The sequence below is a fragment of the Saimiri boliviensis genome, chromosome 10 (genome assembly GCF_048565385.1).
Source record: "Saimiri boliviensis isolate mSaiBol1 chromosome 10, mSaiBol1.pri, whole genome shotgun sequence".
Taxonomy (NCBI): domain Eukaryota; kingdom Metazoa; phylum Chordata; class Mammalia; order Primates; family Cebidae; genus Saimiri; species Saimiri boliviensis.
The window spans coordinates 81,673,616-81,700,309 of record NC_133458.1 but is presented as its reverse complement, the minus strand read 5'-3'; the positions used below and the strand labels follow the sequence as shown (position 1 = coordinate 81,700,309).

Genomic DNA, 26,694 nt, shown 5'->3' with positions numbered 1-26,694 from the left:
ATTCAGAATGACATGGGCTTGCAGGCATGGTAGATTTGGATGTATTTGGTAAAAGGCACAATGTCCCCAATCCAGCTACCAAATTACTCTGAGTTTGAGGAAGGAGAAATTTCTTCAGTCAAGTTAGTACCGTGTAAAGATTTATAAAAGAAGTGGCCTTTAAATTGGTTTTATAAGCTATATAGGATTTGGAAATGCAAAGTTTGGAGGTAGAGAAGAAAAGTGAGAATTCTACCTGGACCACATTTACTAAGCTGCTTTCAATCGTAAAAATTAGAAGCTTGATGTGTCATTAGATTCTTTTTCTAGCACTATATTAATCATAAGACATTATCACTCATGTGATTCAAGCGAATTATTTCCTCACCTATATTTTTATTTTTTGTCAGATATAAGATATTTTGGAATTCACAGTGAGCTTCTTTTTCCATTGGTGAGTTCCTATTATATTTGCTGATATGTAATATTTAGCACATTGTTTCATAAAATGAGTTTTCAGAAAATCTAATCCTATGGAAAACTCATCAAGAAACTATTCTGTGTGCTAATAGACTTGTGATTCACATTAGCATTGTAAAAGCTCTAAAAAGACCTGTGTTAAAGAATCTTCACTTGTTTAATTTACCACTTCACGACTTATTTGATCATATAACCGCTTTTTCCATAATAGCTATTACTATGTCAAGGGACGACTTCTCCACACATTGGGAAATTATAATGAACTATAAATATTAATCTGCTGTGCATAGTCTTCCCAAATAGAACTACTTATTAAGCATCCAAAATAAGTTGCTATATACATATATATATATTCACTTCTCCAAGAGGAGATTCCAAAATACCTCTTAACTTAGAGGACTTAAATATAGGCCATATATGTTTTGCAAGTATTTGCTATTTACCTATAGGGAGATAATTGTTTTAATATATTATGAAACAATCAAATCATAGTACCACAGATCTTTTGGAACAAAAAGGGTAACTATATTTTAAATGTCCTTCCCCTCCACCACTAATTTCAGAAACCTGAAGCCTAGAGAACCTTAAGATCTTAGTGAATATCATAGTCTATAGTGGAACCATGGACTGAATATTGATCTCTTGAATGAAAGCCCAGTATTCTTTTCCTCACTAATCTAATCCATTGCCTAATAATCCATTTATATAAAAAAGTTCTACCTATGATGACAGTTGAAGTTTTTTATGACAAGTTTCAAAACAAGGACTAGATTTGTTTTAAATGCATCATCATTGCTAAACATCCTTTAAATGACATTTTGCATAATTGAGAACAAAGGTTGTAAAATAATTTTAAAATGAAATTATAATACGCAGAACAAATGTTTTTAAAACATCCAGTCTTTCAGAAGCATAAACTCTATGAAATCAGAAACGGAAAGTGAAAGTCAGATTCGTTGTATTCTCATTTGGTTAGTCTCTCATTTAATAACACACTCCTTCCAACATGAAACCACTCTTGGAGATCAAAGTCATTAGCAGAACAAACAGATCATGCTCTTTAGTTAATTCTAACCAGTTCTGTGGTTTAATCATAAGTTGTTTTTCCAAGGCAGAAACATTTCTGTTTATTAGGTAATATGGACCTTTAAAATTCATTTTCACTATAGTACCTTCTTCCTAATAACTTCAAATAAATTAAGAGATATGATGCCTTCAATCAACCATATAAAAACAAAGTTAATAGGAAAAATATATACTGTCCTCTCCTTAAATGAAGTTATTTTCTTTTATTATAATTTCACAATATTACTGAAAATTCCAGTTAATAATATAGAATTTGGTAGCTGTCAAAGGTATAAACTCATCCATTCCTATACTTTTTAACATAGAGTATTTGTGTCTATGTAAAAGAATCTCTTTACTGCCAGAAAATGCTTCCAACCTTTTCAAAATTAAAGAAATAACACACAACATATAATATTTTAACTAGACAATATTAAATGCAAAATTGAAGTCCAGTGACCTTAGCTCCAACATGTCTATAACTATATCACCATGTGGAAAATTAATGTTGCGAAGTAAACATGCTAATAAAATATACAGTATGTAGAATAAGATATATTTGCTGAAGAAATACACACTCAGAATATTGAATCATTAACAAAGCATTGAGAAATCATATATGCAGGTTAATTTTCTTAAAATTTTATCTTTCAGATTTTCTACTCTCCCCTGGCCCTCTTCATACCACCTTCAGTATATGCTGTTCATCTTCAGTTCAATCTTCTTTACCAATTTTGGATCCATACAGAGGTAAAACTTTTTTTTTAATCTTTGTAAGTTTTATATGTAAACAGCCTGAAGCAATGTCCTGGAAATGCACTAGCAGCTGATTTATTGTGTAAGAAAAATCTTTGTCTGCCTTTTTTTAAGCAGAAACATCTGTTCATTTTTATTCCTTTTTACTGAATATATATTGCAAAGTTTATAAGAAGCAATGAGGCCAGTTGGTCTCAATTACATAAAACAATTTTTTGAACTATTAAGTACCAAAACATTTTAATAGTATATTCAATACAATATCTTCCTGTATTACAGTTTATTAAACATTATTTACCAAGAGATGTTGAAATTCATTTCAATTTAGAGATATAAATTTGAATATGTGTATATATAAATGTATCTGTAATCTGTTGGAACTCTTCAAACTTTGTAAAAAATTTTACAGAAATTATGAAAATATTTTGATTGGAAAACTTGCTCTAACAACAGAGTTTGCATTTTATTTAAAGTTGTCCCGTGTATTGTTAGTTTTTTTCCCCCAAAACATGAAGAAATACAATTTTGAAGTCTGCTGTAGCATATCAAATTGTCAGACTTGAATGTTTGCAGATAGGTTATTAAGCAGCTGATTGGTTTATGAACATTTGTACAAATCCTATTGCTAAAATATCAAAAATCACAGACCCAGAAAAATTCTTACCTATACACACAAGTGCTCTTTTAAGCATTTGTTATTTATTGGAAGCCTTTGGAAGTTACTATAGGAGGCATGTTGACAGGTTTTGCAACTGGTTGAACAACACTACAAATCACAGCTGCATTATATGTGAAATCTTGATACAACAAAGTACATTGTTCTATTAACCTGCAGTATTTTATGCTACCGATTTACTTGGAATAAAGAGACTGTTACTATGACTTTGGACATATGTAGCATTATTTGAAGATCTATCATGAAATAGTATTGTGTTTTATGATACTTGACGTACATCAAGCAGTCAGTACTACAACCATCTGAAAGAGTTGTTGTGGCCGATTCTGACTCTAGAGGTCAAAGACCAAATTTGTTTAAATCAGTGGAGGGAAGCTTTCTGATGATTTACATGGAGGGGTTAAGGGAGAATTACATTTTATAGCAGCTCTGCTCCAGGTCACGCCATGTGTTGGGTCAGGTATTAGTTTGGATACAGAACAATAGTGCCTCAGTCACTTTACCCCTCTTCCTTTGTCCCTCTGAGAGGGCCATGAGCTAGGGCTTGAGCTCCATTTCATGAAGTAAAGCAGCAATGGAGAAAAGCCGCTGGTGAGACTCATTCCTATTGGCCAAGAACCTCCAAGTGGCTTCATTTCCACGTCAAAAGCAATGCTTAGAACCTCTCCCCTGTGTTACACTTTATGCTTTTCAAAATACTTTAATATATATGGGTTTCTACAGTTAAACTGCATGGGATGCAAGAAGACTAGTTCTTAAATTCATGGTTTCGATCTTAGAAAATTAAATTGTATTACTAACCATGAAAACATTTCTGAAATATTTCTCAACTGTGCAGTTACATTAGTTTATTATATACAACATAAGATAGTTTGTTTACAAATAGAATTATTCAGGAAGGAGAGCCAAGAGATTGGACACCGTGACTGCTTCTAGAGAGAAAGACAAATGGTATAGAGGGCATGAGTGGGGAGAGGTGTTAAGTATTTTTTAAAAATTATTTTTATCATTTGCCTGTTCTTCTTTTCAATAAAGAATTAATACACAGATTAATAAGTAAAAAAAATAAAAACTAAAAAGATCAGGCTTTCGTCTAGAAAAATACTCACTTTATGTTTTCCTGTACTGTAAATTGTGTGAACCCCTTTAGGCACATGCATACTGTTTAATATCAGGCATCATACTTGGATCTCCATGGATAGAAATGATATGCGAGCTGTAGAGCTGACAATGTTAGCCAAAAAGCCCTGTACATTTCTGAATAGAGTTTCATTCTTACAATTGTTTCACTTCTCCTAACTGATAAAAATCAGTTCTCACTAAAACGGGAATATGATCTTAAGAAGATACTGATTTTTTTTAAAGTGAAGAAAATTCAGATCTCTTAAAATCAATCACATTAGAATAATAGGAAGGTTGGGAGGCTGAGGCAGTTGGATCACGAGGTCAAGAGATCGAGACCATCCTGGTCAATATGGTGAAACCCTGTCTCTACTAAAAAAAATACAAAAAATTAGCTGGGCGTGGTGGCACGTGCCTGTAATCCCAGCTACTCAGGAGGCTGAGGCAGGAGAATTGCCTGAGCCCAGGAAGCAGAGGTTGCGGTGAGCCAAGATCGCGCCATTGCACTCCAGCCTGGGTAACAAGAGCAAAAGGAAGAAAACCTAAAACCACATTTTTGAAAGACTATGAGAGAAAAAATAGGCCATAAAGCACACTCAATATTTTATTGAAATTTTCTGTTTACTTTTGAGTTATTTTGATGAATGCCCAAAGTCTAGGCCGGGCACAGTGGCTCTGTGCCTGTAATCCCAGAAGTTTGGGAGGCAGAGGTGGGCAAATCACCTGAGGTCAGGAGTGCAAGACCAGCCTGGTCAACATGCTAAAACCCCATCTCTACTAAAAATACAAAAATTAGCCAGGCGTGGTGGTGCACACCTGTAGTTCCAGCTACTTGGAATGCTAAGGTGGAATAATTGCTTGAAACCTGGAAGGTGGGTGTTGCAGTGAGTCAAGATCCTGCCACTGCACTCCAGCCTGGGTGACAGAGTGAGACTTCTAAAAAAAGAAAAAAGACAGAAAGAAAGGAAAAAAAAAGATAAACAAAAGAAGAAACACAATCTATTGCCATCCTCTTTTTTTGAAAGTTATAAAACATTTGGCTTAAAACTCTACTCTGTTGCTTAATTTTTGTGACTGTATTTTTGTTTGTGTATTGTTTATGGATCTAAAGTCTACAGCACATATTCAGTTATACTTTTTTCTCGTGAATTCACTAAAGACAGTAAGAAAACCTTTTTATTTAATACATGTTTTTCACTTAGAACTGTGGAATGTTTTAAGTATTTTTTGAGATAGCAGGTGTTATTTGGATGTCAACTGAGTTTACACAGTACAGTAGCAATAGTATAATGATGCTATTACCCTATCACCTTTGTTTTTTCTTGAATTTATTATCTTGAGTTTATGTATATATCATGTGATGCTTGAGTAGAGAAATGTAGAGGAGAAACAACTTAATTATTTAATATTGAAGATTTGAGCCATCTGATTAAATGATTTTTATAGTGCTAAACTGAAACCTCTAAATGAAACATTATGCCAATATTACAAATACAAGGAGTGATCTCTTTATATACCAATATAGATAGACCTCCAAATAAATCAAGGTACATAACAAGATATAGCAGATCCTAGTATTTATTTTAAAAGGAGGGAAACAACTATATATTTTATATATTCAGTTATGCATAAAATGTTCAGAGAAAGATACTGTGGGTAGCCCATGGTTTTCCTGTGGGGAGCAGTATATGAGATGTCTGAGAGATAAGGATCAGAGTGAGACACTAACATTAATTTTATCCATTCTAATTTGGGTGAAGAGTAATCTCTCTGCAGTAGTATTTCTTTAATAACTAATGATGCTGAACAACTTCTCATGTATTTATTGGATGTTGCTTCATTTATTTGCTTTAATGAACTGTCTATACAAAATCTCACCTACATTTTATTGGGTTGTTTGCCTAACTGATTTACCTGAATTGCTTATAGACTCGGGAGACAAATATTATGTCAGAAACATGTATTAAAAATATTCCCTTGGCCAGGTGCAGTGGCTCATGACTGTAATCCCAGCACTTTGGGAGGCCAAGGTGGGTGGATCACGAGGTCTGGAGATGGAGACCATCCTGGCTAACACAGTGAAAACCCATCTCTACTAAAAATACAAAAAAAAAAATTAGCCAGACATGGTGGTAGGTGTCTTTAATCCCAGCTACTCAGGAGGCTGAGGCATGAGAATCACTTGTCTCCAGCTGAGATCACACCACTGCACCCCAGCCTGGGCAACAGAGCAAGACTGCATTCCATCTCAAAAAAAAAAAAAAAAAAAAAAAAATTCCTCAATTTGGAACATGTCATTTTATTTTATTCCTGATGACTTTTCATGAGCAGAAATAATGAATTTTGAAGTTTAATATATATATATTTTAAATATTTTCTCTAAGAAATCTTTGACTATCAGAAGCTCTGAAAGATAGTCTTCTAGGATTACTTTTGAAATCTTTAGAGTTTTAACTTTTACCTTTACTCTGTGATATTCTTGAATTAACTATTACATGTGGTATGAGGTAGAAATTATGATGCCTGATTTGTATTTACATAACCACAACTATAGCCCCATTTATTATAGAGTCTTTAAAAAAAATCATCAGATGTTCTTGATGACTTGTTGAAAAAAAGTCAACCACATATGGTGGGATCTATTTTTAGACTCCTACTCACTTTTTTTGATGTGTGTCTTTTCCTTTATACCAATTCCTCAATTTGTTGATTATCATAGCTTTCAAGGATCCATTGTTCACACATTTGTAAAATAATCTGTTTAATTTTCTCTAGAATTTTTGTCATGCATAATTTTGTGGTCTTTGAACAAAGACAGCTTTATTTCTTATTCTTTTTTTCTGTATTTGTGCTTTTTTTTTTCTTACCTTACTGCTCTGGCAAGGAACTAGGTGGTATAAGAAGTGGCTAAAGTGAGATGTAGGCATCCTCTACTGACTTGTTCTCTCTCTCTCTCTCTCAATCTCTCTCTCTCCCCTCCCACTCCTTCTTCTCTTTGTGTGTGTATGTGTGTGTGCATGTGGCTACTCTAGGAATTAAATATGCATTCCTATCATATTCTGCTTTGAATTAATATAAATAATACTTATAAATGTAAGAATGTTATTGTAATATAATTCCATCTATACCATCCCAAACTTTTAGCTAGCATTCTCACATATGCTAATCTTTCACATTATAAATCCCAAAATATTATTATTCTAGATTTAATTTGTCAGTTATATTTAAAGGAATTAAGAAGATAAAATAGTTAATCTTCTGTATTTACCCAGATATTTACCTTCTAATGGTCTTCATTCTTGCCATTGATCTTAAGAGAACTTAAGGGGTCTTGGTCATGGTTTTCTTAAACGTTGTTTCTGTCCCTTTCTCTTTCTCCTCTCCTCTGGGAACATCAATTACATGTGTATTAGACCACATGATATTACCTCAGAGATCAGTAATGCTCTGTAATTTTTAGGATTTTACTTTCTTTTATATTCAGATTGAATAACTTACATTAATTTGTCTTCAAGTTTATTTAATCTTTTACTTACTTTCTCCAATCTGCTATTGAATACATTCAGTAGATTTCTCACATTAGATATTACACATTTATGTTCTAGAATTTCCTTTTTTTATATAAGCAGTTTTTATTTTTCTGCTGAGAATGTCTTTCACTTATTGTGACTGTTTTGCCTTTATGTCCTAAATATAATAATGATTTAAAAATTCTTGTCTGCTAATTCCAATATCTGGTTCATATCCAGCTCTACTTCATTTGACTGTTGTTGTTTTGCTTCATGTGAATTACATTTGTATTTTTTCTTCGTATGTCTAATAATTTATTTTAAATATTGCTTGTAAATCTTTATGGCAAATTTATTATAAAGACTCTAGATTTTGTTTTGTCCATCAGACATTCCTTATTATTATTCTGAGATGTGGTGAAATCATTGGCTAACTGCCCTGTGTTTTTGGAGACTTTACTTTATACATTGTTAGGATATATGGCTTTTTTTGGCAGTGTCTTCAGTCTTAGGGCATATCCCTTATCCTCAGTGGTCTTCAATCTTAGGGCAAGCCTTGTCTTTTTTTTTTTTTTTTTTTTAAATAATGAAATGCTGGAGGTGTTTACAAAGCCCCTCCCACTTGGCAGGATTTGAACTCTAAATTCTCTTTTGCTAGCCACAGACAGCAATTGAAATCTCTGCTCAGCAATTTTCCAGCTTTCAACCTCCAAGTTTTTCTTCAGTTTCCTTAGTGTCTTGCCCTGCATATGAGTAATTTAAGAGTCAGCCACACTTTGAGGGCAAGTTGTATGCAGACACTGTGGCCCATTTTCTATGGTCCCAATCTTTCTGAGATTTTCCCCTTATATTTCCAGTTACTTTTGCATCCTAAAATTTTATCTGTGAGTCCTAACTTAGTGCATACACTGCCCACTCAGTGATGTAATTGACAAACTATCAGGAAAACAAATTCTTCTCAGCAACATTCAAATAATTGCCCCAATTAATCCTTTTGTCTGGAGATACATTTATGATAGACCTAAACAGTAAAGGGCAATAGAAATTAGAGTATAGGAGAGCTGCAAGGATGCAATGTGCAAAATGAGAAAGCATAGGAAATGTGCAGCAGAATTATGAATATAAACAATAAGATAATAAAAACCAGACTTTTCAGAAGCTAACAGATATAGAGAAGAGTATAGCAGCAAATGCAATCTAGTGGCAGCAGGATGAGCAGAGACTTAGGAGATTTGACTTCTGAGGACACAGATGATAGAGTGTTTTGCTTATTGCCTTTTTGTATTCAAAATTACTGTTTTATTGGAAGTCTAAGAGTATCTAATCTTCAAAAATTATGTTAAATGTGCTCAAGATGTAGTTATGAGTAAAGATTTATGTCTTTTTAAGTAACTATCTCCATTTTGTTTATCTTTTAAATAACACATCATGAAAGAAAAAAATACATACTATTTGTGATGAATTTTAAGTAATGATTACAGAGAAACATGTTTAGTGAATATCAAATTTCTGTAGCTGTTATTTTACCATTTGTGTAGATAGGAAATGTGTTGGAATTATAATCTAGTTGGCAAGTCTTTGTTAACAAATTAAGTATTTATAAAGAAATGTCACCTGGGAGATTTTTAAAAAATATTTCATATGCTGTGATTATAAAAAATGTGAATATTGTAAACACACAATTAGTCATCTTGTGCTTTTTAAAAAACAAGTTATATTACAGGTGAAGTAATACCATTTCTATACAGTAAACTGCAGTTTTCATTTTGTGGCCTTTGGGATTAAAGTTCCTGAGTTCAACTCCTGATTTTATTTGTTACTGTGACTATGAACTTGCATAGAGTTCTTTACCTTCTTGTGCTTTAGTTTCCTCCTATGTAAAATGAGGGTAATGACCATACAAAGTTCATAGTCTGTTTTCTATTGTGTTAATAGAATACCACAGACTGGGTAATTTATAAAGAAGTTTATTTGGCTCAAAGTTGTAGAGGCTATATCTGGTGAGGGCCTTCATGCTGGGATATAATATGGCGGAGGGCAAGCAAGCATGCAGTACAGAGAGCAAATAGGGTCCAAATTTATCCTTTTATCAGGAACCCACTCTTAAAATAACTAACTCACTGCCCATTTATGCAGTAATAGTATTAATAAATTCACGAAGACAAAACCCTCGTGACCTAATCACCTCTTAAAGATCCCAACTCTTAACTCGGTCACAATAGCAAGTAAGTTTCAATGTAAGTTTTGGTGAGGACATTCAACCATAGTGTATACATTGTTGTGAGGATTAAAAAAGGTAGTTCATGTTTCAATCCAACAATAAAAATAATGCTTGAAACTAAAGCATCACAAGGTAAAGAAGGTAAAGAGCTCTGCCCAAGTTCATAGTCATAGTAACAAATAAAGTCAAGAGTTGAACCCAGGCGGTTTAATCCCACAGGCCGCAAAATGAAAGATGCAGTTTATGTTATAGAAATGATATTGCTTACTTGTAATTTATCACATAGAAAGTACGTAAAAATGTTTTCAGTATTGTTTGTTGCTGTTGTCTTTTTTGAAATCTAGATACCTGTTTTACTGTATGTCATTTATTAATCACTCAGCTATCATGATTATTCATATATATTTTATGACATAATTTTAATGCAATATATTTTTTGTTTAATATGAATTATTAATATGAATAAATGCAATCAGATTTAAGACTTAAATAAATAATTAATCCCCAACTTACTTTAGGCAAAAATTGCATTCTTAACTATAAAAGTTTGGGATTCTAATCATAAAGTACATTGTTAGGGTTTTTTTGTTATTTATTTTTTCTGATCTATAAACTGATTAATATACAGATTATTACATTTGACAAGTTCAACATGGTTTTAAAAATATTTAAATTATTGTGATCAACAGACATTTAGTGAGTATCTATTGCACTCCTAGACTTGTGTATAGTCACAAGAAAAAAAAACTAAATGGTGGAAAATGAGTTACAATTTTCTTCAGAAAGAAGTAGCTAATTTTGAAGGATATATTTTAAAAGGAATGAAGTTTAGAAGCACAGTAACAGTGATCTTAGCCCAGGAATTCTCAGTTACTTCTAGTTACTGAGAATTGGTATGACATATTCCAAAGAAAATTTAATGAGAATCATTGCTCGCTGGCTTGCTTTCTTTCTCTTTCTTTTTCTTTCTTTCTTTCTTTTCTTTTTTCCTTTTTTTTCTTTCTCTCTCTCTCTCTCTCTCTCTCATTTTATCATGAGCTTTTCTAGCACTCAATATTTTTCAATAAGTATTTTAGTATTAAATCTTCATAACAACTCATTGGAATTGGTTGTGATATTACCTCCAATTAAATATACCAAGTAACTTGCCCTGGGTTATATAATCAATAAGTGTCAAACCTGGGGTTTGTGCAAAGTAGTTAGACTCCGTGGTCTTTGCTCTAATCTGCTATGCTATGCACTTTCCCTCCAGATTGGTCATTTCTGTTCTTAATGTTATAATAGATAGCCACCATGTATTAAGCATCCAGGATGTGCCAAGCAAAAATTGTTCACTTAATTCTCACAAAATAATTTGAATCTCTGAAGGATAATTAAAGATTTGCAGGTCATAAAGAAAGAATTCAGTAGTGGGGCTTTATTTTAAGGATATGAGTAGACATATATGCAGCAGGAAACCATTCCAGAAATTTAATGGAAAAAGAGTCAGAAAACTAAATTTTTTATGTTCACCAAACTCTGTGAGCAAACCCCATTCCTTTTAAGGCTAAGAGCATTGATATTCTGTGATCTATATAAGGTGACATGGCACTCATGGGAGATGAATTTTGAACATACTTCATTCACTTGTCACATTTTTTCCTCAAACAATACATTTACCTGATAACTTGTCACATTTTTTCCTCAAACAATACATTTACCTGATAGGTGACAGCAGATTTCATCAAGAACTGATCTGGTAGAGTTAAAAGATCACAGTCATTGGCTAAGGCCAAGATCAGCTGTAATCCTTCCTGTACCAAATAACTGTGTAAACTTTTCCTGCCTTCAGTTCTTCCCTCTTAAAAACTAACCTATTTTCAGAGGCCAGTCCTGATGAAAATACTTTGGTTATATTCTATTGCTTACTGATTAAAGTCTAAATGTCTTTCATTTCATGTTCTTTGTGTACCCCCTTCTAATTATATCTCCTGATCTACATCTCATTACTTTCCATATTGTGCAGTTCAATAAAACTGGACCATTTCCCATTTCCCAAATTGGTCTATTATCCAATCTTTGCAGTTTTTCTTCTTTTCATATTTTCCATATGCTATTATTCTATATATTCTTTAAGGCCCAACTCAAATTCTTCCTTCTCCAGAGAATGTTTTCCCTGTTAAGAACAAACTACTACATAGCTCAGACCATGTGTTAGTCATTGTGGCAAACATTTTACATGTATTTACTTATTTAATTATCGCACAGCCCATGGTCCCCATTCAAAGTGAGGGAAAAGCTATATACAGGTTCCATAACTTGTCTACTATTGTTGCAGCTAATTACTAGCAGAACCATGATTCAAAGCCTGGTAAACAATTCTCTCTCCTTTCCTCCTCTAAAATCCCATATCATTGATTTTACGTCTCTTGGAGCTAGGGTGTCGTGTCTCAGCTTGCTTGGACCAGCCCCAATGTGTACCTATTTTTTCTGGAATAGTTGTTAATAGCACAACCTTTCACTCTTAAAACATTCACTTTACACTGATTGAGCCTTTCTGCTAAATGTTTCTTTAATACCTGTCACTCTTTCCATTTCTATTACCCTACCTTAATTTATAATCCTTCATCAATTACATAGATGGTTACAACAGAATTCTATTTTTTTACACCTGCACACTCTTCCCTCTCCTATATATTTTCATACAACAATTGTCATGATGATTTTAAAACCCAAATAATAATAGGATACTACTAACATGAAAAAAATTCTTAAATGAACTTCTGTTGCCTCCAAGATAAAATAAAAACCCTTAAATTAATGAATAGATTTCAGGGCTCTTAGAAAATGACCCTTGTTTACAACTTCCATTCCATCCCATAAGTCAGCCAGTACAACTAAACTGCCAAGCTGTTTGCTCCCTAAGGAGATGAAATTCTTAGGCGTTATCTGTATTTGCACATGATCTCTCTGTTATAACCTTTTTTCAAACATTCTTCATGACACAACCCGATTACCACTTCCTCTGAAACACCTTTCTTTACCTCCTAGTAAGAGCTCAATGCACTCTTCTTTACACTACCTCTGTGTGTATTTCTATTCCCATATTGGTAGTTAAGAGTTAAGAGCATGAGCTTTGCTTGGACATGAATGAGATAACACATTCATTTCTGCACATGGGAAGCATCCAATTATTAAAAATAGTAGTGAAGTTTAGTTCTATGCCACTGTGTTGTATTTGCTGTTTAACTCTCTGTCTCTCCCATTATTCTCCAGATTCCATGATAGCAAAAATATGTTTCTCATTTATTATGTTACTGTAAGTGTTGGCATGTGTATGTACATATGCTACACATACAAATATATGCATACTACATATAAATTTTAATAAGTACTGTGTTTAAATTAAAAATGTGTACCAATTACTGATAATTATTGCTAGTGTTAAATATTGATAAAGAAGTTTATGGGTTTCAAATCAATGTTTCTCATGCCTTAACATATTCTTAGCAATATTTGCTACTACCATGAATCAGCATATCTAAAATATATTTTATTATGGCTTTTATCACCTTAAATCATCTACTCTTCTACTTTGCTTCCATTTCTCTGAAGTCAACACCAAGATCAAATATTGATGTCACCTTTGGCTTCTTGATCTTTCTTGTGGCCCATCTTTAATGGAAGTCCTATACATTTCTAGTTCTCTGTAAAATAATACCTCCTTCTATTCTATCGTTACCTTTTCAGATAATTCATCACCCCCTTGCTTATCCATGTATATATTTCTAGTGTTGATCCAAATATACTAGAATATATATATATATATATATATATATATATATATATACACACATACATGTATATATATACATATATGTATTTCAAGCAAAGAAGCCATCTAAGTCTTCTGACCTGAACTGGCACCCTTGCCACTAACAATTTTAGGATCACACCCTCCTGTTCGAATCTGCTGGCTTGTAGTGACTCTTTCCTTACAGAAAAAAAAAGATCCATAGCTGGAAGAGTTTTATTGAGCTACCTGAACCTGGACTGTCTAAAAATTCATGAATTTTTATTTTTAAAAAAAAGCCTATTGTGAAAGGATTGGAATTTGGGCTCTCAAATACAAGGAATATGATGGAAATTAATTTACTAAATTGAAGAAGAGAACATTGCAGGGATAAGGGAGTAGTATAGCATAATGGATAAGATTATATATTTTGAAATCAAAGAGAAATCTGTCGTATTTTAGCTTCATTAGATATTTCTCTAGTTTGTTTACTGTTCCGTTGTCAGAACTTAAAAGAGACTGTTTTTTGAATGAATGAATATGAATATTTACTATACTTATTAAGGCTCTCTAACCTTGCTTCCAAATCTATTAAGTAACAGTAATCATACTCACCCATAAGAGGATTATGTGGATTAATGAAATTACAAATGTAAAGTTCATAGTTTGGAACATAATATGTTTTCAATGAATAGTACTTAGTTTGAAAAAGCCAAATGACTACGTATTGGAATGAGTTCATAAAGTCAGAGCTAAAATTGAAGCAAGAGTAGGGTCAACTGCAAGAATCAGAATAATGTGAGTACTTATCAAGATAAAGAGTGATTACTGCCTTCCAAGAACCTCATAATTTAAGTCTCTGGTGAGTGAAGATAGGAATTTGCATTTTGGACAAGCATTAGACTGAATGTAAATGGAATAAATTGTGAGCATCATCAACATAGGAGCTGACAGTAGACTTCTTGAGGATAAGAACTATGTTTTATTCATTTTTGTTTTCCCAGTGTATAAAAATGAATATGAATATTTACTAAACTTATTTAGACTCTCTGACCTTGCTTCCAAGTCTGTTAAGTAACAGCAGACATCTTTTTAATGAATGAATGCACTGATTGTGTTAAGTAGATTCTCTACAGTATGTTTGTTTATTGGCTGGAGGCAGAGAAAGAGAAAAGAAAGATGTACCCATAGGAAAGACCTAGATCAGAATAGATGTATTAATAATATTTTGTTTTAAATACCAAGAGGGCAAGGGAAGGAATATGCTTTAGTAAGATGGTTTGTCCTTAGCAGGAAGCTATGCAAGTGGAATGACAGGGCAAATGTACTTAAGACATGTAAGTCCTTATAGATTCAAATCTAGTGATCGGGAAAGTATTATGAAATACTTGACTTTAAAATATTAGTGTCTGAAAATATTTTTAACAGATAAAAGTTTATAGTGGATGACAAAGAGATCTGACATTTGAGAATGGAAGCTAAAATGTAGATTCATATTTGCTTTGTTCACTGAAGCATCTAATGCTTAGATGATGTCAAGAACATAGTGGGCTGGTAATCAATTAACATTTGTCGACTAATCAGTAAAAGTCACACCTGAAATTGGGAATATGATCATAATGGCAGTCAGAATACAGTGAGTTTTAGAAAGAGCCATAAGTGTGGAGCTTGTATCATAAGACTGGATTGGAGCTTTGGACATGAATTGCTTAATTCATGTCCTTTCAATTTATCAGTTGCCTTCTTTTCATATAATGTTGTTATTACTCATAAGAGTATGATATCATTTAACACTGGATACCTAAACTTGTAAACATAAAATGATGTTACCTAAGAATGAAGTTTGACATGGTTAAACCTATACATGTTTCTAGTTTTTCTTCTGTAAATTTACTTGGTGTTGTTTAAAAAGAACAAAATAACTTATCCTCCTTTGAGTGAACATGTTTAGCAGTTACTTGTATTCATTTTTTCAAGTAGAAACCGAAAGTGTTATTCAAAAGGTATGCTGAAACAAATTCAAATAAAATGCTAAATTGTCCTGCTCTTGTCATTTTGTTTGAAGAATAATGTAATCATAAGTGACAAGAATCAGCCTTCAAGATAATTTATTATAAATGCAGCCCTTTAAAACTTTTGTTTATTGTATAAACATAGCCTAGTCCCATTCTTCATTAAAACTAAGCCTTTAACTCTTTAACCCTGTGGTATGGATTCATCAGAAATTTACTCCCTATGAAGCTCTTTATGATCCCAACAGTCCTGATTCCTCCGGATTGTTTTATTTCCAAACTATAAATATTGTTTTTTCACTCCTTCGTGTGGAAATTCAGCTACCTCCATATTACATGCTTACTGAAGTAGAAAACTGCCTAATCAAATAGGAAAACATTTGCCCTTGAATAAATCAGCATCTGTCCAGCATTTCAAAGTGTGAAACTAGGCAGACAAGCACATATCCTAAGAGTTCTGCTTTCTCTTCCTTCTCTGTAGATAAATCAGAGGCTAATATGGCCACCACTACCATCTGTCTAAATACTTCTGTGGTTGTCTTGAATTAACACTGCAGAACTAGTGGAAGAAGTAATTAAGATTTTATTTTTACATTTCATCACCAGATGCTCTATAATATAAATGTATCTGTAAACGTTCAGATTGATTAAGCTTGTAACAAGTAAAACAATAAGTGTTTAAAGATCAACTAATTCAGAACAAGAAAAACTATTTTAATATGTTGACTTACAGTGTTCATGGATTTTATTATTTTTCTAAAACTTTAAATGAGAATGGCTATAGATTTTATTGATAGTATAAAAGCATAGTCTTGTGTATATTCAAACAGTAAATGCTAACACTGTCATTTATTTTACCTTTAAGTTAATGAATAGATGAATTACCAGACATTAAATTGTGATTTCCATTGTTCCACTCTATGATCTCTTGAAAGATCTTACTACAGTACCTTGTACTCAATAAATAACCAGAGAATAAATGAAACCTATATAGATCCTTTCAATTTCCATATAATCAGTTTAAGAAATTTATGAACAAGAAATAATAATCTAAATTCTGTTCAGGAGCAAACAATGGGGTTATTTGCAAAGCTGAACTACAGGAAACTAAATAAAAGCATACATCTACACTAAAAGTAATTTTCAGCTTGAGACCTAGACAGGGAACTCAGTTTGCTTCTTATTAGACAATGCTTATGCCAATTATAAGTTCAAATTGATTATAAATTCAAATATCTCTACTGTGAAATAGCAATTGAAAAAGAAAGAAAAATGAGTGATTTTTTTTTTTATGAGTCACAAGAGAAACCAAGAAAAAATCATGTGAAAAAGTAGCTTGTTTGTAACTTTTTTCCGATACAGTTTTAACTTTCTTTTTTTTCTTTTCTTTTTTTTTTTTTTTTTTTTTTTTTTTTTGTGAGACGGAGTTTCGCTCTTGTTACCCACGCTGGAGTGCAATGGCGCAATCTCGGCTCACCGCAACCTCCACCTCCTGGGTTCAGGCAATTCTCCTGCCTCAGCCTCCGGAGTAGCTGGGATTACAGGCACGCGCCACCATGCCCAACTAATTTTTTGTATTTTTAGTAGAGACGGGTTTTCACCATGTTGACCAGGATGGTCTCAATCTCTTGATCTCGTGATCCACCTGCCTTGGCCTCCCAAAGTGCTGGGATTACAGGCTTGAGCCACCGCGCCCGGCCAGTTTTAACTTTCTATTGAAGGATCCGTCATCGGAGTGTAAATTTTCTTCAGGCAATGCCTTTGTATTACCTTATTTTCTTTTACTTTTAAAACCTAGTTAAGTCCCTAGAATCTCAATAAATATTTGCAGAATAAATGAGCCGGTTGACAAGAGACTTCTTGCTTTCTTGTTATGCAAATAACTTTCAGTAAGAGATTCTGATAAGGATTTACAAATACAGGTTTTAATCCTCTGAAACAGATTATTGCTAGTGCTGTTAAAAAACCCTTATTGGTAGTTTGGTAGTTAAAAGAGTAATTGTTTGGCATTTGAATATATATTTAATATTTAGTACATATACATATATTTAGTAAAGTTAACTATATGACTATAATACATAATATTTGTGCCCTTCAGGTCATCTGCAAATGAGAATAAATATGGGAATATCTTATTGAAAGAGCACAGAAATATCTATTACTACCCACTTTTCAGATAAGTATGCTTGAGCCAATAGTTTGTTATAAAGATCTTTCCAAATAAATTTTCATACATATGCACACATACATTAGATAGATAAGATAGATAGACATAGATGGATAGATGAAAGAATAAATTAACAAAAAGAGAAAAAGAAGAGAGAAAAAGAGAGAGAAAAAATGAAAGAAGAGGAGGAGGAACAGAAGTGAGGTGTGGGTAGAAAATTAGCCAGGAAAAAGCCAAGTAATCATGGCGTACATATTAGTCCATTTAATTTTAGACTTGGCTTACACTGAATCTTGTCACTAATTTACCTGAAAATTAATCTTTAAAAATTGTTTTTATTTTCAAATTTCACTTTAAGCATATCTTTCTCAGCTGAATCTAACAAACTAAAGATTGTCATATCAGATAATAAACATATTAGAGGTATAGTATTTCCCTTAAATACTGGCTGCAGTGAATAAGGAGGCCCACAGTGGTCTGGGCTCCGCTGGAACACACAATCATGCATGATGCTGTAAAAAATGTCTTGACTAGTTATAGTCAATGTTGTCATTCTAACCTATGCTCATCTAAATGCAGTCATTTATCCTCCTATGAAGATTTCATTTCACTTCATTCAATGAAGTGAATGCTAAAGCATATCATTTTGCACATGTATATTTATAAGGAGGGTTCTGTAAAACACATGCTTTTTATGATATATTTTCCCTATTGTGATTTTTCCCTCTCAGACAACAATCAAATAAAGAACATATATATATATATATATATATATATATATATATATTTAGTTTTATATATATATATGACTGAAATATATATATATAACTAAAAAATATATAACTAAAGAATCAAATAAAGAACATATATATATATATAGTTATAGATAGAACTAAAAATATATATATATAAAACTAAAAAATATATATATTTTTTAGAGAAATATATATATATATAAAAGATGGGGTTTTACCATGTTGGTCAGGCTGGTCTCGAACTCCCTACCTCAGGTGATCTGCCCACCTCAGCTTCCCAAAGTGCTGGGATTACAGGCATGAGCCACCGCGCCTGGCCATAAGAATCATAAATATTTGTAGGCATCTTTTATTTGAAATGAACTTTATAGTTAACCATAGGTTCATGCCTTCTTTCTGAAAAGTAAGTGGTTGTGAATATTCTTATGACTTTTCAATAACATATTTTAGTATTTTGATATCCATTTGTAGATGTAAATTCAAATAATAGAAATATTATATGACATTCTCAATATTTAGAAAGTCTCTTCTCAACCTCAATAGTTAGACTGAGGTGAGAGGAGGCACATTTCCATGCACTTCAAACAAATAATATAATTTGTTTTGAACAAACTGAACGTTTTTGATGATGGTTAAGTCTTGTTCTCTAATTAAATCAGCAGTTAATTGCATCTCTACTTTTAACTGAGCCACAAAAATCTAACTTAGTCAATGTTTCCCAATCAAAGGAATCAAGGGAAATAATTGTGAAATATGTGGAATGAGATAAGTTAATTGTATAAAAATAATTTCAGATAGGACATTTATTTAGAATATTTATTTTGATGCTTTGTAGAGTTCAACTCTAAAATATTTTTCAATTTAAATGGGAAAGACCCAAGACACAGAATTATGTGTTTTAGGTAATGTAGGGTAGTGAGAAAACTCCTGAAAATTATATAATGAAAAAAAATGTGATCAGTTCAGAGTAAGCATTTAATTAATTAATTTATCACATGTACATAACTTATCAATTTCCATAGGAAAATTATTGCAGACTGGTCATCTAGCTACAATGGGAGTTTCATTACTCTTTTAGGTCTCTACATTATTCAACTGAATGTGTGAGTGCAGGGTAGGGGGTTCATAAAGATTCTCAAATTTCATAATCACTTTTCCTTCTCTTGCTGCTTTCATTTGAAACCAAAACTCTTATAAGAGTGGACTCAGATAATGTGAAAATAATTTATGCTATTCACTTGCCAATGATCACCCGAGTTTAACCACCCCAGTCTTACAGTTCCTTGCTCTGTGATTTTCTATTTGTTTTGTTCCTTTGTTCTGGCCCCTTCCTTTTAGCTTTTTATCTTAATTTGCCCAACTCACTTGATCAAAGATCATGCTTGGACTTACATTCCTGGCTTCAAACTCTAAGAGCTCCAGAATGATGATTTGCCTCTGGGCCTTGGTAATCACCACCACACTCACTGCCTGCAGCATCCCTCCCACCAACTCCCAGATTAGAACACAAAAATTATGCCATGTTTTCCTCCTGCATAGCAAACGTCTGGAGCACAGAAAGACACCCGTACTCACAAAGCAGAATTCAACTTCAACACTATTGACATTTTGTACCAGATAATTCCTATTGTGGGGACTTTTCCTATTCATTGTGGAATGTTGAGCAGCACTAAACCCACTGCTCACTAGATGCCAGTAGCACTTTGCCCAGTTACGACAGCTAAAATCATCTCCAAACATTGTCAAAATTGCCTGGGGAGTAAGAGCCACCCTGCTTTGAGAACCACTGCTATAAAGAAATGAGTATGAGAGGAGTAAGGGGAATTTATTTATTGAATATACTATTGTCAAACAATCACGATGTGTGAACAATGTTGCATGTGATCTGAGAAATACAGAATGGTAAGGCAGTTTTTATCCTCATGAAACATGAAATATAGTATGAGAAATGAAAACAAATAACTAGCACATAGAACTGAAAGACATGAGAATGAATGACCTCTCAATATGCATTCAAAGAAAGGAAAACAAAACTTTCATTGGAAAGATCAAGAAGGGTGCTTGGAGAATGTGGTCTTGAAGAAAAAGCAGGATTCCTAAAAGCTAAGATGGGAGGTTAAGGTCTTAGATGGAGAAGAAAGAGAACATTAGAAATCACTCTCCAGAAAGAATGTGAACAGCTTTGAACTCTGAAAGTTTTGGACATTACTTAGGTCATGACTAAGGAGTCTTTTATTTGGGGGCATGATATAATGAGATAACGACAGCCTCATGGCTCCCTGTTCTCTTGCTTTAGTATTTAACTTCCCTTCCCCACTTTCACCAGAGATTGTGGAGGAAGAAATGAGGAGTTTGTGATCATTCCAGCAAACTGTCCAGAGCGTTTTTGTTGGATGAAAGTGAATCATCATGGAGCTTATTGTTACAAAGTTGTTATTTGTATTTTTATATACGTATAATTTGTTACTATACAAATTAAATAACTTAAGAAATAGTCTGAAAATTTTAACAATTTTAAGAAATGAGCCAAAAAACAAACAAACAAACAAACAAAAAAAAAAACAGGGTTACATTTCTGTGAAGTTTGGGTGAGAAATCAGCATTCAGGTTTTACTGATATGTAAACTGACAACCCAATATAAATAAGAAAAGCAAAGGAAATAACCTAGGTATCTCTGTTTAGGACATTGGTTCTTAAACCTTTGCAAACTTATGTTTCTGTTTCAGTATATAATAGAAATGCTAGAATTTCTTCCCAGAAAAATACCATAGGTGCTTTTTTTTATAAAATTTCATCTAAAACTTTAGGGTTTTTCTGACTTTCTGGAAACACTACATGGCTCTTCTGGGCATCCATCATTGTCAAGTTATAAAACCGAGACAAAACGAGTTACAGAATACAAGATTTAAAGCATTGCTTCAGAGACCAAAGGAGAAGCAGAAGTGCCTAAAATACCCTATGGGGCAGTTTAGGAGCTGAAATCCCTGGGATCTTCATAAATACCTGGCATCATTTTAACTAATATGAAATAGAAAATGAGTTAATTATCATTTTCTATTTAAGTTCTAAAAGTTTAAATTACTTTTACTCAAGGAAAATTGCTGTGTGTCTTGAAAACAATATGATAGATAAATACAAATATTTATGAGCTGAAATCAGAAAAACTTTAGGGCTTATTCTAAGCTGATTAAACTTAAACTAGTAGTTTAATCTCTCTGAGCTTTGGTTTTAAGTTGTTTTTTTTTTAAATAATAAAGCATTGGACCATGTTATATTGAAGCACTCTATATGTCCTAAAATTTGATAATTTAAATAAATTTATCTAAGTCTAAAAAATTAATATAAATAAAAAACTTCTACAAATAAGAATGCCTGCAATTATTCCCAGAGTAACATATTTTCAGGAAGTGATTCAAAGCTAGATGTGGTTGAATTGCCAAATGGCTGAATTTGCAAAAGTAGGCGATAATTAAGTCGTTATGCTCAATGCTTATTAAATATTAATGAATTCTCCATGACTTTGAATTGGAAGCGTATTTTACATGAGAGGTTCTGACTGGGCTGTCGGAATGATGAATCATCTCTCACTCAGAGGTGGTCTTCCCCAGCTCCAAGGTACTCATAGGCACTACCAGGGAATTTATCTGTGGTTGACTGTGTTGTACTTGGCTTTTAACTATTTTTTAAACAAAGAAATTTTCAATATTGATATCACCGTGCTTTAGCCTGCAGGAGCAAAAGATTTTCTCTACAAAAAAGAGCTTGACATTAGAAAAATAACGCACTCAGCCAAGGCTCCAATCATCTGCATGCACTCACCGTTTGTGTGGCTTTACAGCTGGCTGCATACACACCAGGGCTGAGGATCCTAAATGCATCTGGGGAGCAGAAGCTGGTCAGTGTAGTCCTCTCCACCCACATTTGTTGTTTGTTTTTGTAACACATGTTAGGCACAGAAGAGACAAGCAAGGGTAAAATGGTTTTCTCCTTTCCCATCTGGTTGTCTGCCAGAAATACAAAGCCCAAACAAAGCATCAGATTTCAATGTTCTGACTGTTGAGGAACCCCACTTTCTTGTTCTCTGTTCTTCACCATTCTTCTTAACAAATATTTTTTCACGAAGTAGAAAGCGATGTAATTCAATAAAATACAGAGTTATTTACTTGTATCTTCTTTCCAATTCCTGGTTATTAACACTTTACTTGTGGGATAGTGCCTCTGGTGCTTTATTTCATAGGAATGTATTCTCTTATAAGAGCTATATATTCACAGTATTTTAAACTCCTGAAATTAAAAATACAGATAATCTTTGGTGTATAAATGACCTCCATTGTATGAATTAAATTAAAAGTTCTGCTGTTTGGAGGTCCAAATATATGTGTCATGGAAATAACTTTAAAAATAGTGGATAGGACCCAGGATTAGAAAAAAGAGAGAGAGAAAGAGAGAGAAGGGTAGGGAGAAAAGAAAGAAGGAAGGAAGGAAGGAAGGGAGGGAAGGAGGGAGGGAGGACTAAATAGACATATAAAATATAGTATACATTCTTTTGCATGCAAATGTTTTTGTCCATTCTGTAATGCAAGCTGGAAGTCCCTTAGCAGCTGAGCAACAGGGAGAGACACAGAACTATCTCTTTCAGGTGGGCAAACCATGTGCCTAATAGGGAGATGATAATGGCCCCTGTTCCACAGAAGGATCAGCATGTGGCAACGCTGCCAGAGCTTCCATTTCAAGAGGCTACATGATGCCATAAGCTAAGGATGGTATGATCACCCCACCAGTTCACATTTATTAAGCAACTGTAAATTGGGTGTTTTAATGCCAGAGATTGCCAAAAAATAATTAAACCCTCCTAGATAAAGACTTTTGAGTTAGAAATACATCTGAGGCTTTGGCAATCTATTATTTTCAGTTGATTTAGTGAGCATTATTGGACCTTACTAGCAATTTGTTCTGTTTAAGTTTTTAACTTAAATTTTTTCACATTCATAAAATTAGAGAATGGCAGCATGAATTTATATATTTCCACCCATTTTGGTTCAAAACTCAGTATTTTGAGTCCTTTGTATCAGTTATTCTTTTTTTTCTTTCTTTTTCATTGTCAAAGTATTTCATAGCAAAATTTGTATCTCTAATCATGTAGATTTCAGTTATAGAACTATAAACAAATGTATTTTGTAACACAATGGCAATGCCATCATAATTCCCAATAAAAACAGTTTTTCCTATTGTCTATTAATAATACCCTGTTTATAACAAACTTTCCTTTATTGCTTATAAAATGTCTTTTATGTTAGGTTTGTTCAAGTCAATATCTAAACAAGGTGCACACCTTAAATTTTGTTGTGTATCTTAAATATATTTTCACCTTAAGCAGTTCCTTGTTTTGCTATTTCTTCCCGTGGCATTGACCTATTATCAGATTCATATTGGTGTTATAATTCTCAGTGCCTATTTTTCCCTTAAGCATTATTTAACTTATTTCTTTATTACTCATGTGTCCTCTAACTGGAAGCTAACCCTGAAAGTGAGTCATGTCTTAAAATATCATAACCATGTATTGATTTTGTCATTGGTAGGCTCTAACACATCACTTTAGATTGTGAATTAAAAAAAAGTAAAGTAAACTAAATTGTACAGTGTTATTCATATAACATGTGAAATGTCTTATACATGGGGTGCTGTACTTTTTTCATGACATCTACCTGGTTTCTATCATTCTTAGAATTTATAGACTCAGAACTAGGAGATTCTTACTGAGAAATGTTGTGAGAATTAATCAGAGAGTTAGGGACTAGATATAGAAGTAACTTTAATTCTTAAAATAAAAGATCCTTTTACATATTTGACTTTGAATTGGGCCTCTAAGATGGAATGGTAGATGATGCCTCGAAAGGTAGGAGATGATTTGGGGATTCTATTTGAATAAGCAGGATCACCCTAATGCAATAGATTACTGCTGCAGTATTAAGTTGTTGCTACATGGCTGATTACAGGGTGAGAAAACTCCAGAAAACATAACACAGTGTTTTCACACTTCCAATTATGCTCTGCTTTCATAATCAAAGCCATAGTTGAAAGGCAAAAAGTATAACAACATGATATCTAAGAGAAGTGTGCCTCAGTGATAGTGGTATATAATACAGTAACATTCATAATCCTGAGAGCAATATTATTATGTAGATATATTACTATCTCATTTTAAGAATGAGGAAATTGAGATATAAAAACCTAATAATTTCCCCAAGATCACATAGTAATGAGTGGAAGTTTCTGGAGCTGAACTAAAAGTCTAGCTCTTAACCATGACACCATACTGCCTCTTAGAATAGAGTTTTGAAATTACTGTTGTCTTTATATGAATTCAAGATTTCAGAGGAACTTTTCCTCACTCTCTAATACCAACCCTGAATCTTGCAGTATCTCTTAGTTCATGTGCATTTCTAATGTGAGTATTTATATACTGATACACATTTAATGTTAACTATATATATAAATATTCCTTCTGTTTTAAACAGGTCATCAATCACCTTGGTCCTTTGGAACTGATTCTTAATACTCCTAGCCATCATAGAGTTCATCATGGTAAGGAAGTTCTATTTCTTCTCTCCTTTATTCTTCATTTCTTTAAAAATTACATTATTATTTGCCTTCATTTAATCGCAATTTCCCAGTATAGCCAGCAATATCTTTTCTGTCTTCTTTGGTATAACTTCCAAAGTATGAACTGGTGGGGTGGGGTGGGAGAATTTATCTATCTGACTTTTGGATTTTTCTTTCTACCTAAATCTTAGCTCCATTGTAGTAGAAAATGAGTTAACCAGCTGAGGAGATACACATTTTATGTTTTAAAGGATCCTGTCAAAGGTTACTCCTTGATCCAGTGCTGAAGGTCATTCCTATCTATAGTCAGAGAGTTAGTGGTCTTGAAAACTGTTTTGATTTAAGGAAAGCCCAATAAACAACACTTAACTTTCCTGCCTGAGGCTCTGAACAATCTCAACATAATCTGCCTTTCCCTGATAGGGAGAAAATTCTGTGACTAGTGCCTAAGGTATAAAGATACCAACTTAAGTAATAACAAAAATGTTTACATTGTGGACCCCAAGCCCTATATAGCAATGTGCATATAAGCATTATTTGTGATAGGAAAAATAGAAATAATTCAAATGTTTTTCAGCAGGAGACAAGAAACATTTTATATCGTATATGTAACGGAGAATGATATAACAATGAAAATGCCCAAACCATTGCTACATGCAAAGGCATGAATAAAGCTCACAAACAATACTGGGAGAAGAAAGTCAGTAAAATAATAAATAAATAAATAAATAAATAAATAAATAAATAAATGCTATTTCCTGTTTTTATAAGTTTCCAGTCTTCCCCAGCTACCCTCAATCTCTAAAGCCCTGCCTTCCCAAGAAGGGCAGGTCCCTATGTTTATGGCAGGGAGCTTCCACAGGAGGAGAGAAGACAGGACAGGGTGCGAAAGCGGTTTCCTCTTCCGAACCCAACAGTCATTCTCCCAACTCCAAGGAGGACATAAAGTCCCTGGTTTATGATGGTTTGACTTCCAATTTTTCGACTTTAACAATGATGGGAATATGATCCGTATGCAGCAGTACCCATATAGCTGTTCTATGTTTTACTTTCAATACTGTATTCCATCAACCATGTGAGACAGTCAACACTTTGTTATGAAATAAGCTTTGTATTAGATGATTTTTGCCTAAAACTGCAGGCTGACGTAAGTGTTCTGAGCGTGTTTAAGGTAGGCTAGGCTAAGTTATGATGTTTGGTACATTAGCCACATTTAAAAGCATTTTTGACTCTCAGTGTTTTCCAGTATAGATGGCTCATCAGCATGTAACCCCACCGTAAGTCAAGAAGCATCTCTAATTAGCGAGGGAGTGGAGAGGCCAAGACAGTTATACACTTGCAGTTCCTTCCATGTAAAAGGAAATATAAGGAGCGGAGAAGAACAAGTCCACATTACAAAATGAAACAGTTGCTATTTCTTCTGACTGCATTTTCACACCCACCTTCTTATCGACAGCACTATTGACATTTTTGGACAGATACTTTTTTGTTGTGGTTAATGTTCTGTGCATTGTAAGAAATTTCGCAACCTCACTGGCTCCCACCCATTAGATGTCATTACTATCCCATCCCAGGT

The 26,694-nt window shown here is 33.3% G+C and overlaps 1 protein-coding gene across 5 annotated transcripts in view; it reads left to right on the top strand.

Moving 5' to 3' along the window:
* AGMO (alkylglycerol monooxygenase) overlaps positions 1-26,694 on the top strand; it is a 374,417-nt gene that overhangs the window by 143,773 nt on the left and 203,950 nt on the right. For all 5 annotated transcript variants that reach the window (XM_074379552.1, XM_003938665.4, XM_074379554.1 and 2 more), the window contains exons 5-6: positions 2,179-2,274; positions 25,034-25,100. In XM_074379552.1, coding sequence (XP_074235653.1) covers positions 2,179-2,274; positions 25,034-25,100 — 163 coding nt within the window. The remainder of the gene's footprint in view (positions 1-2,178; positions 2,275-25,033; positions 25,101-26,694) is intronic.